The sequence below is a fragment of the Embiotoca jacksoni genome, unplaced genomic scaffold (genome assembly GCF_022577435.1).
Source record: "Embiotoca jacksoni isolate LCO1_2020_lvr unplaced genomic scaffold, fEmbJac1.0.p SCAF_54, whole genome shotgun sequence".
NCBI classification, from domain to species: Eukaryota; Metazoa; Chordata; class Actinopteri; family Embiotocidae; genus Embiotoca; species Embiotoca jacksoni.
Window position 1 is genome coordinate 804,211 of NW_027185408.1, and position 16,854 is coordinate 821,064.

A 16,854-nucleotide genomic window follows, 5' to 3' on the forward strand; every position below is an offset into this window, starting at 1 on the left:
ATTGACTTATATTATATTGTTCTATGGACACCCACGAACCATATGGCTGGAATTGGTAATAAATAAAATAATATATAAAAGTATACATTGTTAATACAAGAAAAAAAGAAAGAATGACATGTATGTATGTTCCAGTATTTAGATTCAAACATATTTATGCATTCAGTGTTTCCCCACTTACAATGGCACTACAACTGAACCTGGAAATACTGAGTAAATAAAATATATTCAACTATTTACAATAATCTACAGTTTTATTTAACTGCTCAACGTATTTTTTTATTATTTATGTATTTTTCATACAGCTGATTTAGTCTTTTTTTTTAAAGAATAATTTCTACACTTCATTATTTTTTTGTATTTAATCAAATTTATTTTATTTATAAATATATTTGTCACTGTATCTTTATTTCTGCCTTTATTTTCACTCATTTTATTTTCTTAAATCCTGATTCCAGCTCTTATGTTACTAAGGGTTTATTTATATATATATATATATATATATATATATATATATATATATATATATTTTTTTTTTTTTTTAACAAGTTGACTTTTCTTTGTTTTCGAATATTGATTACAACTATCGATTACACAATTACAGACGCTTTAACCCCCATGCTTTTACTGTGAAGGCCATTGGCCCACTTCCGGCCTACTTCCTTAGTTCTTCCCAGCTTTCCTCAACGGCTCTCGGTCTTCCTACTTCCGCGGACTGGAGGCGTTTTTCTTCTGCCTGTTTCTAACCACAACAGAGACTTCAGCTGGATGAGATTTTGTCCAACTTCCTCCAGGAAAGTGTTTTAAATGTGAAGTTTTTCACCCTAAAGTGTTGAATCTGATGCGGCGAGCAGCGAGCAGCGACCCGCATCGAGCTGGTTGAAGAGCCGTTGGTGGAAGCGGTCCAACATGAGGCGCCAGCTCCCTTTTTTAACCGTTTTCATCGCTTTAGCGGAGGCAGCCGTGTCCCCGGACTCAGACACGGCGGGACAGGAGTTCAGTAAGTGTTTAAAAGACCTTTTAAATCCCGCGTGTTTCCGTTCATGTCTGATTTGTCTGCTGAAGTCACCGCGGATAAAACAACGAGCGACTTCAGCGAGATGTTCATCGGTAGGAAAGTATGGAAGAACATGCATGCCACTTTTTCTTTAATAAAATACACCAAAATAGGTGAAAAGTTAGGAAGGAGCGAGTCAAAATGAACAAATAACAAAATATAGATTTGTGTTTTGATGTCAAAATAAGGATAAATCAATGTTTCAGTGACTCATAAGTGTAATTTAAATGAAAACAATGACCTCAAAAGTCTCAATTTGACCTTTAACACAAAGTTATGAGAAGTCTTAAACTCGTAAGGACTACTTACAATAATAAATAATTCACGTGATAGTAAATGTTAGCTAGAGAGTCACTAGTCACGTAAAAGTTCACATGTAGGAAGAAAATATGGGGAAACATTCCTGCCCAAAAAAATACAAATAAAACGATAGATGAAAAGTTGGAAATGATTAGTCAGAAAAGTGATCATAAACCACAATTCTTTGTTTCTGATTATTATGATTTACTAAATAAAATGACGAGTTCTTGGGTCAAAATCATCCTTTTTGTTACTTTCAAGGTACAATTATGAAAAATTGTGAGTCGTCATTTATTTGTAAATTATAATTATGTTAAAAGTTAAAACGTTGACTCAACGGTTGAATTTTGTTGTATTTCCTGGTTAAAACAGACTTCTGTACAAACAGATATCGGAGCTCAATTGAAAACATCCAGATAATGAAGTGTGTTGTTAAATGACTGGTTTGTCGAATGTGCGCCGAGTTGGTTTCAGGAAGTTGAACAGCACCTCGTCGGGCCGTGTTTTCCTCTCCAGCGTCTCTCAGGTCGATGCTGGACGACTTCGACGTGCTGCCGCTCGCCGGCCTGCAGACGCACTCCGTCCGCCGCCGCGACGTCCAAACTCAAACTCACGTGGAGAAGCTGCTCAGCTTCGCCGCCCTGCACAGGTCAGACGCCTCCGACATTTCCTACAGATCGCCTTCCTCTTTTTTTTCCTGTACGTAACCGCGTGAGCGCCCCCTGCAGGCACTTCCGACTGTACCTGAGGACCAACGACGAGCTCTTCACCGAGGACTTCCGAGCCGTGGTCGTGGACGGAGACGGACGAGAGCGCAGCGTCCCGGTCAACAGGCACAACTACTTCACCGGACACGTCATCGGTAACGGTTGTGTCTGATGACATCAGCTGGTGACGGTCAGAAATTCTTCTCGGAGGTTTCGGACGTCCCGGTTTCAGACTTCACGTTTTTCTGTCTCCCAGGGGAGGAAAACTCTCGCGTTCAGGCTCATATCGACGACCACGAGTTCTCGGCTCACATCCTGACCGACGAGGCGGAGTACAACATCGAGGTGAGATACGAATTAAAGCAGACTGACGTTTTTTTTTTTTTTTTTTCCTAAAACATCCCTTTAAATGTTCCCTCTGTTCTCCATCTTCAGCCTCTGTGGAGGTTCACGTCGGCGCCCCCCGATGGCCGTCTGCTGATCTACCGCTCGGAGGACATCCGGAACATCAGCCGACTGCACCGGCCGTCCGTCTGCGGCTACGTGACCTCCGACCCCAATCACATCCTGCCCGACGGCGTCAGAGCCGCCATGTCGGAGGACCGGGAGGACGAAGGTTTGTCAATGTTCGAGGGGCACTTCCTGTAGCTGCTAAATAAACAAACAAACAAACAAACAAACCTCTTCTGTGTGATGGACAGGTCCTAATCTGAACATAGAAGTTTGAATCTGAACGAAGGTGCTTTCTGAGCTTTAGATGTTAAAAAAGAGGATTTTATTTTTTAATTAATTTTTTTAAGAGCTTTCTAAAAGGAGCTTTTGATATAAAAACTAATCTTTTCATGTGGAAAAAACAAAAAAAGCTTTCCATGTGGAAAAAAGTTTTCAGTGTGAAAAAAAACAAAAACGAGTTGCCTGACAAGCTTTTGATAAAAAAAAAAAAAAAAAAAAAAAAAAAAATGGGGGGCTGTCAATGTCACAGGAGATTTTAATGTGACAATATAACTTTTATTGTGAAAAAAAGAGCTTTCCTCAGAGTGAAAACCAGCCTTCAACTAAAATGTGGTGAAACATCGGAACGTCACAAAGATCAACAAATTCAGTTGCGTTAATATTCGCAGTATGATAATGTAAACAGTAAACATACGAGAACATGGTTGGCCGCCTCAACAAATGAACTCTTAACGCTTTTATATCGCAATATTGTGACGCTTTGTTTAGTAGCGTGATAAATCCTGTGTTTTCTGTCTCGACCTGCTCAGAGTCGGTGCTCAGAGGCAAACGTCAGGTCCTCGACCACAAGAAGAACACCTGTCCTCTGCTGCTGGTGGCCGACCATCGCTTCTTCAAACACATGGGCCGGGAGGAGGAGAGCACCACCCTCAACTACCTGGTGAGACCCCCGGACGCACAGCGCTACTTAACCTCCTCCTCCTCCTCCTCCTCCTCCTCCTCCTCCTCCTGGTGACCGTAACCACCCCGGCTGTGTTTACAGATCGAACTGATTGATCGCGTGGACGACATCTACAGAAACACGTCATGGGACGATGAGTTCAGCGGTTACGGCGTCCAGATCCAGCAGGCGAGGACCCTATTTTTTCATTAGTTCCATTTCCTGTTCGTGTTTTAACTTCCTGTCTGCGTCTAAAATCTCATGTCCTGAATAAAATCAGAGTGGCGTAATCCTGGCGTGCGCAGTGATGTAAATGTAAACCTGTGGCTGCCGTCAGATCATTATAGAGAAGACTCCGACCGTCGTGGATCCTGGGAAAAGTCACTTCAACATGAGAGGAAGTCCAGTGAAGGGCAGAGACGTGTGGGACGTCAAGAAGCTGCTGGAGGTAACGGTGGACAGACTGCAGGCTAACGCTGGTCGCTACATTCTGCACTTGGGGTTTGTCGCCATCCCTGAACGTGGCGTCGCCTCTGAGGTCTCTGCTCGTCTGTCCCCTTGCAGCAGTTCAGCGTGGACATCGCAGAGAAAGCCTCCAATGTGTGCCTCGCTCACCTCTTCACCTACCAGGACTTCGACGAAGGCACTCTGGGTCTGGCCTACGTCGCCCCGTCCAAACCCGACATCGCCGGAGGTCTCTGCTCCAAAGGTCGGCCCTGCGGCTCCACCGCCTGCTGTACCTCTGGTTCCTGGGGGTAGATTTAAACAATGATCTCGGTGTTTATGTTCTCCAGGTTGTCCATCGTCCACAAACAAACAAGGAGTGATCTACCTCAACACAGGTCTCACCAGCACCAAGAACTACGGGAAGACCATCCTGACTAAGGTGGGCTGCTCACTTTGTTTTCTTGTTGACGGTGTTTCTCTGGAAGTTGGTCAGCTGCTGATGAATGAAATCCCTCCTCCCCCCTCAGTAAAATCAGCTAGTTGTCGTCTCCACAGGAAGCAGACCTGGTAACGACCCATGAGCTCGGACATAACTTCGGAGCGGAGCACGACCCGGACAACATCGCGTACTGCGCCCCCCGAGAGGACCAGGGGGGCAAGTACGTCATGTACCCCATCGCTGTGAGCGGAGACCACGTCAACAACAAGGTGCTGCTCCCGTTTCATCCTTTACATCAACATTAACCGATGGCGCTGTCGTAGGTCTCCTGTTGTCGTAGGTCTCCTGCTGTCGTAGGTCTCCTGTTGTCGTAGGTCTCCAGCTGTCGTAGGTCTCCTGCTGTCGTAGGTCTCCAGCTGTCGTAGGTCTCCAGCTGTCGTAGGTCTCCAGCTGTCGTAGGTCTCCTGCTGTCGTAGGTCTCCTGTTGTCGTAGGTCTCCAGCTGTCGTAGGTCTCCTGCTGTCGTAGGTCTCCAGCTGTCGTAGGTCTCCTGCTGTCGTAGGTCTCCTGCTGTCGTAGGTCTCCTGTTGTCGTAGGTCTCCAGCTGTCGTAGGTCTCCTGCTGTCGTAGGTCTCCAGCTGTCGTAGGTCTCCTGTTGTCGTAGGTCTCCAGCTGTCGTAGGTCTCCTGTTGTCGTAGGTCTCCTGTTGTCGTAGGTCTCCAGCTGTCGTAGGTCTCCTGCTGTCGTAGGTCTCCTGTTGTCGTAGGTCTCCAGCTGTCGTAGGTCTCCAGCTGTCGTAGGTCTCCAGCTGTCGTAGGTCTCCTGTTGTCGTAGGTCTCCTGTTGTTGTTGTAGGTCTCCTGTTGTCATAGGTCTCCTGTTGTTGTTGTAGGTCTCCTGTTGCTGTTGTAGGTCTCCTGTTGTCGTAGGTCTCCTGTTGTCGTAGGTCTGCTGTTGTCGTAGGTCTCCTGTTGTCGTAGGTCTCCTGCTGTCGTAGGTCTCCTGCTGTCGTAGGTCTCCAGCTGTCGTAGGTCTCCTGTTGTCGTAGGTCTCCAGCTGTCGTAGGTCTCCTGCTGTCGTAGGTCTCCTGTTGTCGTAGGTCTCCTGTTGTCGTAGGTCTCCAGCTGTCGTAGGTCTCCTGCTGTCGTAGGTCTCCAGCTGTCGTAGGTCTCCTGTTGTCGTAGGTCTCCTGTTGTCGTAGGTCTCCAGCTGTCGTAGGTCTCCTGCTGTCGTAGGTCTCCAGCTGTCGTAGGTCTCCTGTTGTCGTAGGTCTCCTGTTGTTGTTGTAGGTCTCCTGTTGTCATAGGTCTCCTGTTGTTGTTGTAGGTCTCCTGTTGCTGTTGTAGGTCTCCTGTTGCTGTTGTAGGTCTCCTGTTGTCGTAGGTCTCCTGTTGTCGTAGGTCTCCTGTTGTTGTTGTAGGTCTCCTGTTGTTGTTGTAGGTCTCCTGTTGCTGTTGTAGGTCTCCTGTTGTCGTAGGTCTCCTGCTGTCGTAGGTCTCCAGCTGTCGTAGGTCTCCTGTTGTCGTAGGTCTCCTGTTGCTGTTGTAGGTCTCCTGTTGTCGTAGGTCTCCTGTTGTCGTAGGTCTCCTGTTGCTGTTGTAGGTCTCCTGTTGTTGTTGTAGGTCTCCTGTTGCTGTTGTAGGTCTCCTGTTGTCGTAGGTCTCCTGCTGTCATAGGTCTCCAGCTGTCGTAGGTCTCCTGTTGTTGTCGATGAGTCCGATCTAAATGTGAAACACTGAATCCAGGATTGAATGAGTAAATCCCCCCGTGTGTGCAGCTCTTCTCCAACTGCAGTAAGCGGTCCATCGTGAAGCGTCTGAAGTGGAAAGCTCCGTCCTGCTTCAAAGAGAGGAACATCAACGTGTGCGGAAACTCCCGGGTGGAGCAGGGGGAGGAGTGTGACCCGGGACTGCTGCACATCAACTCGGACCGCTGCTGCACTACCGACTGCCGGCTGAGACACGGAGCTCAGTGCAGGTCAGCTGCTGGAGACACGAGTGGACAGAGACTGAACTGACGTGGTTGTCCCATGTTTACCATTTGTACCATGTGTTGGTGCCAAATGTTGGTCCCATTTTTCTACAAAGTTTGTCCAACGAATGTCCCGTGTTTGTCCCTTTTCTGTCCAAAGTTTGTCCCATTTGAGACCAAAGTTTGTCCAGTATTGGTCCAACGAATGTCCCTTGTTGTTCCTAAATTTGTCCAGTGTTTGTCCGGTGTTTGTCCAGTGTTTGTCCCGCCCTCAGCTTATCAACGGTCTCTGTCTTCAGTGACAGGAACAGTGCGTGCTGTAAGAAATGCCGATTTGAGTCCGAGGGTGAAGTCTGTCAGGAGCCCATCGACGCCACCTGTAAAGGACACTCCTACTGCACAGGTCAGCCTCAGGTCAAAGGTCAAACATCTGGGATTATCAGAGGTGGAACGTAACCCGAGAACATTTCCTCAACTTGATATCTAATTCTGTTCATAACTCAACCGGGAACAAATCCTGGATCGAAAATGGACCCGGCCAATTGAAACCCTCCCAAAAAACAGGAAAATGGAAGTAACGTCTGCTGCGTTTGTGTCGACAGGAAACAGCAGCGAGTGTCCTCCACCTGAAAACGCTCCCGATAAAACGGTGTGTCTGGACAGCGGGGAGTGTCTGAGCGGAGAGTGTATTCCTTTCTGTCAGGCCGTCCTGAAGCTGCCGCCCTGCGCCTGCAACGGTACGACGCTCAGCTGCTGTTCTGATCTAAATCACGTTAGCGTGAAAAAAACAAAAGTATAAAGGAGCTAACACGGAGCCCTGAGGAACGCCGTGAGTAAATATGGACGCTGTGGGTTTTATAATTTCAAAGCTCGGACCCACCAACTGAAGTTAACCGCTGAATGACTTCAAACGGCATCTGTACTATGGCAGAATTTCCAGTGATAATTGTTGGCTACGTTTTGCTAGCGTTGGCAGTGTTAGCTATCCTACGCTAATGTTAGCTAATGCTAATATGTTCCATAGAAATAGTTTTTTGCGACAAAGTGAAGTTGCATCTTCTACTACCATTGGTATTATTAGCTAACATTAGCTATCAGCAACGTTAACTAACAGTAACATGCTTTGCGGTAAATCGATAAATATTTCGGAAACTATAAATTTACAACCAAACAAAACAATAGCAATAGCTGCGGAAACGAGTCGGCCGTTTGGAGTCCTTAATTCCGTTTCCACGACTCGGGAAGAATAAAAATAGGAACGAAATTGTGCGACTGCATCCTTTATTTTATTTTTTCCCAGAAACCAACTCTTCGTGTAAAGTGTGCTGTCGAACTGGCGGCGGCGCCTGCGCCCCCTACCAGGACACCACGGGTAACTTCCTGTTCCTGCGGAAAGGCAAACCGTGCACCGTGGGCTTCTGCGACGGAGCGGTGAGACGAGCGCTCCATTAAAAAAAAAAAGAAAAGCTGAACACATTTGAACCTCCTGAGACGGACAGAGGTGGTGACCGTGTCCCCCGCGGTGTCTCTGCAGGGGAAGTGCATGAAGCAGGTGCAGGACGTGGTGGAGCGTCTGTGGGACTTCATCGACAAACTGGACATCAACACGTTCGGGAAGTTCCTGGCCGACAACATCGTGGGCTCGGTGGTGGCCTTCTCGCTGCTCTTCTGGGTTCCCTTCAGCATCCTGGTCCACTGTGTGGTGAGACCCGGCGCTGCGGCCGGTTCCTCGTGTTTTAGGGCTAAAATCACCTCCTTTAAGAAAACTGTTGGTTCGAATGACAGTCAGTACTTTTCCAGTTTCTTACTCTTCGTCTCCTCGTCCTTTCAGGACAAGAAGCTGGACCAGCAGTACGAACAGACCACCAAGTCTCTCTTCTTCCCCAGCGTGAGTAGAAACGCCGCGTCAGCAGAAATCAAAAGGCCCGAAACATTTAAAACAGATTAAGGATCTGTTCGAAGATCAGTTTCATTTAAATCTTTTTTTTTTTTTGGTCCCTTTAAGTGTACACTGACCGACTGGCTGTTTGTTTTTCCCAGAATGCCGAGCTCCTGAGCAGCCTGGAATCGGCGTCCGTTCGGATCTTCAAACCTCCGGCCTTCCCCACCGCCCCCCTCCGCTTCCAGTCCATCGGCCCCCAGCAGAGCAGCACCCCTCCGGTCCCCGTCCCCGACCCGGGCCCCGCCCCGGCGCCGGGTCCCACCCCGCCGCCTCTGGACAGCCCGCGCATGGCCACCATCCACGAGGACGCCAGCTTCGACTCCCACCTGGACGAGGAGGCCCTGGAGGAGGCGTTCGGGCGGCCGGCGGCAGCGGCGGCCGTCCGGCGCTCCTTCGAGGACCTGACGGAGAAAAGCGCGACGAGTCGCAGCGAGAAGGCGAAACTGTTCCGACTGCAGAGACAACATCAGATCGACAGCAAGGAGACGCAGTGCTGAGAGACGCAGCCAGCAGGGGGCGCTCTGCCGCAACGAAGACCGCCATGTTTTCAGAACCCGTCCGTCCGACCTTCAGTGTCCTCCAAGTCGTCCCGTTCCGTTCGTCCGACCAGATGTTTGTCCGTTCGTAAGAGTCCCGAGTTCAGGATCCGTCTGTCGATTCCAGACTCAAACATCTCCGATAAGATCCAGTCCCCTACTGTCCCACGCTCATGTCGGTCCCTGAACGCCCCGCACTTAAAAAAAAAAAAGAAGTTCAGCAGGAAGAACGAGTCGACGTTCTGGCCGAATCGGTCCGTTAAAACTCGTCCCGTTCGGTCCAGAAGGAACTTCGTCTTCTTGACTTTTACAGTCTCTTCCACTTGAAAAGTTCAAAGGTCAAAGAGCTGCAGGGACTCCGGTTTTCCCATCATGCAGTTCAATAAAACGTGTTTTGGACGTTTGTTAATAATCAGCAGCTTCATCGATCGTTCGCAGCTAAATCCAGCGAGATCGAGCTGCTGCGACGTCTCGCTGGGAATCGAACGCAACCGTGTTAGTGCCTTGCTCACCTGCTACGCCACACACACACACACACACACACACACACACGTACGTTATATATTCCTGTGAAGCCCATTGGTCTGTTTAATGACATCAGAGCTGCAGTCATCGATCCATCGATTGAAAGTCAACCAGCAGTTTTTATAAAATTTTATATTTTGAGTGAATTTTATATTTTTGGGTTCTTAAACACAACAACTCAATTGAAGTTGAAAAATTAGAGCAATACATAAAATAATATATAAAAATGAGCTCGGTTGTTTTTATTGTTGACAAAAGACTTAAATAAATTGAACCATCCGGGTTTAAAGACCGAAGTCGTGAAGCTTTAAAACCAAACGTCTTCGTTTCACACCGACTCTACGGGAGAAAATCAACTTGAGATTTTATGAAATCTGTTTATTTTTTTATCAGGTGTAACGTTGTTTTGTGTCATTTTAATTGAGAGCTGCTGTCAGAATCATTATTACATTAAAAATGACGATCAGTCGACGTGCCTTCTCTTCTTCGGTGGTGTTCAGATGTCAGTATTTTTCCTGCCGTGTGTTGCTCTACGCGGGCGACGCCCTGCTGTACGTTTGTGTTTATTGTGTGAAACTTCAGTCACTGTGATGTCAAATTAAATGTTTTCATTGTGAACAAACTGTTTTACTTCCTGATTTCATGTTTCAAGTCACTTTCGGGCACAAAAATACCCTAACGAGTAATACCACCAAAGACCACTAGGGGCTCGCTCCAAAAAACCCTCTGGCTCCAAAAAACTCCCTTTTAAAAAGAATCAGCTTCTCCTGCAACACAGTCAGTAAATATTTTTGAAAGTGGGCGGAGCATCGTGTCCTCGCGCTCGTTTATCCGAATGTAACGACGACGTGCGAGGATTCAGAATAAACCTGATTGATGTTCGAATCAGGAGGTAGATGATAAAACGGAGAAGACAGGAGTGACGTCAAATCTCGACAAACTGTTTATTTCCAACATAAAAAAAAATATTCATCACGTTGCCGTGACAACGGTTTCATAGTAAATCAGTAGAAAAGCGTCTCCTCAGGAATCACAGTCTCTGAAATAAACCTCCTCAGCCGGTGGACAGGTGTGTCTGACACTAGGCCGACGCCCCGTCCCGCCCCCCCCCCCCCACACTCCACTGTGAGATCACAGTGGGCGTGGTCAGTCAGAAGGTCGGGCTGAGGGCGTCGTAGAGCCGATGGATGGCGACCTCAACCATCTCCCTCAGCGACTCGTCCTCCACACACGTCACCGACTGCAGAGCAACACACACACACGCACACACACACACACACACACTTTATAACGTGTCGTTTACAGACGTGAAGAACTGATCTTCATCACGAAATACTGAAAATTATTCCAACGTTAATGTTGTTAAAATACAATTTCGACGAAATAAGCGCTCCGATCGTTTAATCCAACGTGGTTTCATCACATTCAGGAAGTCTGACTCCGCCCACTTGTTGTACTCACCCGGGTCTCCGGGTCGACGAACGCCGTGGCGCCGTCCACCGTCACGCTCAGGTTTTTATCGTCTTTGAAATTCACGCAGTCCTCCCCGAACATGTCGCTGCAACACGACAGACCACACGTTATTCTCTGGCGATGACTTTTATTTTGAAAATCTCTGCAGAAATACTTCAAACATGTTGTGTGTGTGTGTGTGTGTGTGTGTGTGTGTGTGTGTGTGTGTGTGTGTGATGCACTCACTGCAGCATGAGTTCCAGCCGCTCGATAAACACCTCCATGTCGAAGGGTTCCCTCCGGCTCTCCATGACTGAAACCAACAAACATACAGAGGTTTACAAGCTATCCGGTCAGTGAACGTCTCACTGCAGGCTGTCGTGCTGCGTTTACTGACGCTTCTGGGCGTTGGGGTTAGACTGGACCTCCAGGACCACCGTGGTGACGGCGTCGGCGTACATGTCGTTGAGCGGGTTGGCGATCCACTAAAAACCAAAAGTGAGTCATCGTCAAATACATTTTTCTCGATCAGCTGATTGATGTATCGTTGCAGCGCAAAACCAATCATTAAAATGAATCAATAAAATGAATCAATAAATCACGATGGTGTCTGACCTCCAGCTGCACGGTTCCAGCTTCATGAACCAGCGTGATGTTCTTAAAGATCTTCACTGTGATCTTGTCACTTCCCTCCACCTGCTCCACGTCGCCTGGAAACACACACACACACACACACACACACACACACACACACACGAGTTATACAGAATCCAGGTGAGTTCAGGTGAGTTCAGGTGAGTCCAGGTGAGTCCAGGTGGTTTCTTACCTGCGAGGCTTCGCAGCTGGCTGACCAGCAGGGAGATCGGTCCGGTGTACGGGATGACCTGAGCCTGCGTCACGGTGCCCATACACAGATCTGTGTAGTCTGAGCAAACAAGAGGAGGAAACAGTCAGGAACCTGAACACAACACACGGGGATGCGTTCAAGGACAACGAAACGTAGGAAAAAAAACCCAGTCAGGAGCGTCTGTCTGTTAATTAAATAACACACTAATACACACACACACACACACACACACACACACACACACACACACACACACACACACACACACACACAGTAACTGACCGGAGAGGTCGGAGGGCGTCAGGATGTGATAGTTGAAGTCTCTTTTGACGAGGATCCCGGAGACCCTCTGACCCTGAATGCACTTCCTGTCGGCCAGGGTGCCCATCACCTGCAGCAAAGCATGCTGGGAGTTACTGGCGGCCGTCAGACTAAAAACACAGGTGAGGTTTTTTTTTTGTCTTTGCGCGGATTCGTACGAACCTTCGCCAGCTTCTCTCCTCTGAAGTTGAGCGTGACGGCCTCGGTGTTTCTCGGGTTGTGGACTTCGATGTGAACCTCGTCGTTGTCTTCGTACTCGCGGATCAGAGCCGCCTTCAGACGGGCCATCTCGTTCTGCTCGCCGTGGACCAGAATCTGCAGACGCAGGACCGCACGAACATCGGTACATCCAGTCAGTGTTTGAACCTCAGCGGTTCATCTCAGACAGACTCGGTGATCAGTTATCATCTGTTCATCGTACGGACGTGTGTGTGTGTGTGTGTGTGTGTGTGTGTGTGTGTGTGTGTGTGTCGGTCATGTGATTACCACGTGAGGAGGTTTGAGGGCTCTGATGAACTCGCTGGTCTGCTGGTAGTCGGTGTGAGCGGAGAACGAGATGTAGTCCACCGACATCTTCAGAGGAAGCTTCTGACCCGACATGGTGTTTATCTCGTCGGGCTCCGTCATGATGTGCTGGAACAAACACGGTTTTCACAGAGTGACCTGAAGGGGGCGCTGTTGTAGTTCACATTGTGACCTAGGCGGGTAAAAGGCGGAGAAGGTTTTTTTGCCGTGGCGTTTGGCGCTCACCTTGGCGAGCGTTCCCTCCACGCAGTACCCGGCGATGATGACTCCGTTCCTCTTGTCGGTGCACCAGCTCTCGAACAGCTCTCTGGACAGGCCGCTCTGCATCATACCCGGAGACGCCATCACCACGCTGGGGCCGATGTCGTCGAAGTGGTCCATGCTCTGACGGCGCAGGGACACCGGGGTCATTAAAACAACAACAACATACCGAGGTGTCTAACCAGGGGCGGCCTGCAGAGGGCGCTCACCGACCTTGAGGTTGCTGATGTGCTTGAAGACGAAGGGGTTGTTGATGTTGATGGCCTTCCGGATCTTGTCGTTCATGGCGTTGATGTAGGTTTGGTAGACGGCCATGCACTTCCTGGCCAGGGAGGAGGCGTAGTAGATGGGGATGTCGTGGAGCTCCGGGTGGTTCTGCCAGTACTCGTCTGGTACAAACGCACACACACGGAGAACACACTTCGTAAAGGTTTCTAAAGACGAGCGGGGGGAGATGGAGGGGGGTGTGTGTTTGTGAATTAGCGTGAAGAAGACATCTTGTTATTTTGGAGCCACATTTGCTACGCCCCGCCCACCGATAGCAGAAACCTGGCCACCACTGGCCTGTCAATCAAGAAGACACGCCCACAAAATCTACCGTTTTTTTTCTTTAGGTCTAATTTCTAATTAATGACGCGATTCTTGTCCAGAACACCGATCAGAAGGAGTTTATCTAATGAACCAATAATCACTTAATCATTTACTGACTTGATGCTTTTTCAATGGGAGTCTATTGGAGACGGAGGGTTTTTGGAGCCTCCAACGTTAAATCCGACGTGAAATGACTCTGAAGGACCGACGTGAACAATGTTTTTGTTCTTATTTCTTTTTAAGTTTCAAACATTATCGTCATCGCAAAAACGACCTTCGTCCGTCTCAGCTTCTCCGTCAAATTCATTCACGGCTTCAAAATGCGGAAAACACTTTGGCGTTGAATCCTCACCGAGGATGAGCAGCAGCTCTTGGGCTCGTCCCAGCGCGAAGACGGGGATCAGGCAGCGGCCCTCCCGGTTCACGATGTCGTGGACGGTGTTACAGAAGCGAGCCTCTCTCTCCTCTCGCTTCTCGTGGATGTGCGTCCCGTACGTCGACTCCTGGCGGACACAAAATGGAGCCTCGTTTGTTTTCGAAGTCCGTTTGGAGTCGTTCTGATTGTGTCTGAAAAGCGCGGATGAACTCACGGTGATGAGGATGTCCGGTTTCACGCTGGGGATCTCGGCCGCCATCAGATGTCGGTCCTCCTGACGGGAGAAGTCGCCCGTGTACAGCAACTGCACGAATAATAAGAAAGACGCAGTCAACGGAAACGTCACACTTTCCTGTTTTAGAGTCGTCGGTAACTGTGAGGAGGAACCGGAGCGGCCGGTCGGACCGACGGACCTTCACGCCGGCGATCTCGATCATGAACATGGCGGCTCCGAGGACGTGTCCGGCGTGGTAGCACCAGAACTTGATGCCGGCCACCTCCTTCACCTCGTGGAAGTTGATGGTCTCGATCTTCTCCATGCTGTCCTCCAGGTCCGTCTCCGTGTACAGCATGTCGTCCGCCGAGATGTTGCTGCAACGCACAACACACACTGAAATACACAGCGAGGGACGTACACACAAGACGAACTCGGACGTAGTCCTACTGACTCGGACGTAGCCCTACCTGACTCGGACGTAGTCCTACCTGACTCGGACGTAGTCCTACCTGACTCGGACGTAGTCCTACTGACTCGGACGTAGCCCTACTGACTCGGACGTAGTCCTACCCGACTCGGACGTAGTCCTACCAGACTCGGACGTAGTCCTACTGACTCGGACGTAGCCCTACTGACTCGGACGTAGTCCTACCCGACTCGGACGTAGTCCTACCAGACTCGGACGTAGCCCTACCTGACTCGGACGTCGTCCTACTGACTCGGACGTCGTCCTACTGACTCGGACGTAGCCCTACCCGACTCGGACGTAGTCCTACCTGACTTTGACGTAGTCGGACAGCAGCCAGCGGTAGATGGCCTTGGTGGCGTGTGTCATGAAGGTCCGTCCTTTAAAGCTGGTCTTCTGCAGGAACCAGGGCAGCGCTCCACAGTGGTCCAAGTGGAAGCTGGTGGAGGAGGCTCATAATGAACTTCTGCATCGCATTGTCTTATTTATGTATTATCATCATCATCATCATCATCATCACTGCAGGCAATCAGTGACCGAGTGTCTGAACTTACTGGCTGATGAGCAGCAGGTCGACCTCAGCCGGATCAATCAGGTCGATGTACGGCAGAGCGTCCATCCCCTCCAGACCAGGATGGATCCCACAGTCCAACTAACCACGAGAAACACACACACACACACACACACACACACACACACACACACTTTACACACTGAGCTTTAATGTTTACGGTTGATGTGTTGAACAACACAAAGGCGGCGTTACCATGATCTTTCGTCCCTTGAACTCCAGGATGATGCAGGATCGTCCCACCTCCTGACCGGCACCACTGCTCACACACACACACACACACACACACACACACACACACACACAGAAAACCATTACTTCCGTGTCCAACTATAATAATAACAACTGTAGCTGCCGGAACAAGTTTCCAACCAGATTCACACCAAACTCCAGACAAAAATTACACAATTTTAAAATCTTTGGACATTAGAAGAACCTGGCAGAGTGGGTCACGTGACTTATGAGATTTACAATTGTATATCGACGCCTTTGAAAGCCACATGTACTTTAAACACGTTTAAAACATTCTTAAATACGTGCTTTTTGGTGCCGATTTGGAAAGTCGCTTCCGCTTCAAATAACCGTGAAACTGCGTATTTAATTGTGCGTTTGCGCTTGTTCATAAGAGCGCGCAACTAAAAACCGTGTGTTTGTGAATGGAGTCCGTTATGGGAGCAGCTCGCGGATAAAAGCAGCTAAAAGTTCGTGTTTAAACTCACAGCGGGCGGATGAGCAGCTGGTCGCTCTCCTCCGCAGGAACCGTCACAACATCCGGCTTCCGTTTAGCTGCCATGTTTACTTCGATAAACCGGACAAACAATCAAACAAACAAACAAGGATACTGATTCATAACTCCGTTGGTTAGCCGCTTCGCGTGTAGCCACAGGTTTTTGCTATGCGTCACTTCCGGTGCCTGCTGAAAACTCCCCGTGTAGCACGACATGTCGTACCGTTGGTTCCACCTCTCATCAAAAATGTATACAAACAATAAATAATTATGTTTAATTTTTTAATTCAGTTTTATAGTATGATTTTAATTACAAATACAAATGTATTTTTTTATTTATATGCTGCACAATAATTTTTTTTCAACATATTAAAATGTATTTTAATGTCTGTGGCAATTTTGGTTGCATTTGAATAAATATTTGTGGACGGTGGAGTTATAGGTTGTAGTGAGCCAAAATATTTGTCACAATGCAGACCATCACCTGTGAAGACTGGTGACAGTAGTTAGCACTGCTGCCTCTCAGCCAGAAGTTTTGGGGTTCGATCCCCCCCTTTGTCATGACTTAGAAAAAAAAATTGTGTCATTTTTGACTTTGAAAATGCAGGTCATTTTTTGAACATGGCATTGCATGACTTTTGGGTCACTTTTTGACCGCCACGGGCACACCGATCGATGAAAACAAATTATGTTGATAACTTTTAATTCCAAACATGTTAAGAGGGCACAGACTAAATTTCAAGTCGGTCAGACAAAATCATCCAAATTATGAAAAAAAAAAAACTGCAGCAAAAAGTCACCTAAAAGTCATTTTTGGGTCACTTTTTGACGACTCCGCAAAAATACGACATTTTCCGCCGGGAGAGATGTGTGCACCAACAAACGAGTTTTTGAATATGATCAAGCCTCCAAAAACACAGTTGTTTATGAAGAATAACAATAATGCAGAATAATAATTCCTTGAAGAACAATAGGGCTTTCTCACCATTGGTGCTTGGACCCTAGAAACAATACTTACATGAAGAAATTTCTCTAATCTAATAATAGTTATTAATCTTAACATTAATAGCGTTCTAATTTTAACTACATTTTAAAAAACACAAACTTAATTGTCACACTTTTATTTAGCATTTTGTGTCACTTGCATTGATTATTTTTATTTGTTTTATTTCTATTGTTTTATGT

The 16,854-nt window shown here is 47.9% G+C and overlaps 2 protein-coding genes across 2 annotated transcripts; one reads left to right on the plus strand and one right to left on the minus strand.

Moving 5' to 3' along the window:
* Nucleotides 1-698: 698 nt before the first annotated feature.
* On the plus strand, nt 699-10,034 carry adam17b (ADAM metallopeptidase domain 17b). The gene is made up of 18 exons (XM_069172572.1): nt 699-1,000; nt 1,874-2,006; nt 2,086-2,219; nt 2,321-2,409; nt 2,500-2,680; nt 3,327-3,457; nt 3,560-3,646; nt 3,795-3,905; nt 4,022-4,166; nt 4,252-4,343; nt 4,460-4,612; nt 6,119-6,318; nt 6,612-6,715; nt 6,915-7,049; nt 7,613-7,743; nt 7,847-8,014; nt 8,144-8,200; nt 8,353-10,034. Exons 1-18 carry the CDS (start codon nt 910-912, stop codon nt 8,749-8,751), a joined length of 2,541 nt encoding a protein of 846 aa, XP_069028673.1. The 5' UTR covers nt 699-909; the 3' UTR covers nt 8,752-10,034.
* A 201-nt stretch (nt 10,035-10,235) lies between these two features.
* Nucleotides 10,236-15,845, minus strand: LOC138212280 (cleavage and polyadenylation specificity factor subunit 3-like). The gene is made up of 18 exons (XM_069172573.1): nt 15,662-15,845; nt 15,138-15,201; nt 14,926-15,023; nt 14,682-14,810; nt 14,102-14,279; nt 13,903-13,992; nt 13,665-13,815; nt 12,935-13,110; nt 12,686-12,844; nt 12,422-12,568; nt 12,098-12,250; nt 11,897-12,005; nt 11,594-11,692; nt 11,383-11,477; nt 11,165-11,252; nt 11,014-11,080; nt 10,777-10,873; nt 10,236-10,555 (listed from the first exon to the last, which is right to left on the minus strand). Exons 1-18 carry the CDS (start codon nt 15,733-15,735, stop codon nt 10,466-10,468), a joined length of 2,064 nt encoding a protein of 687 aa, XP_069028674.1. The 5' UTR covers nt 15,736-15,845; the 3' UTR covers nt 10,236-10,465.
* Between the last annotated feature and the right edge of the window lie 1,009 nt (nt 15,846-16,854).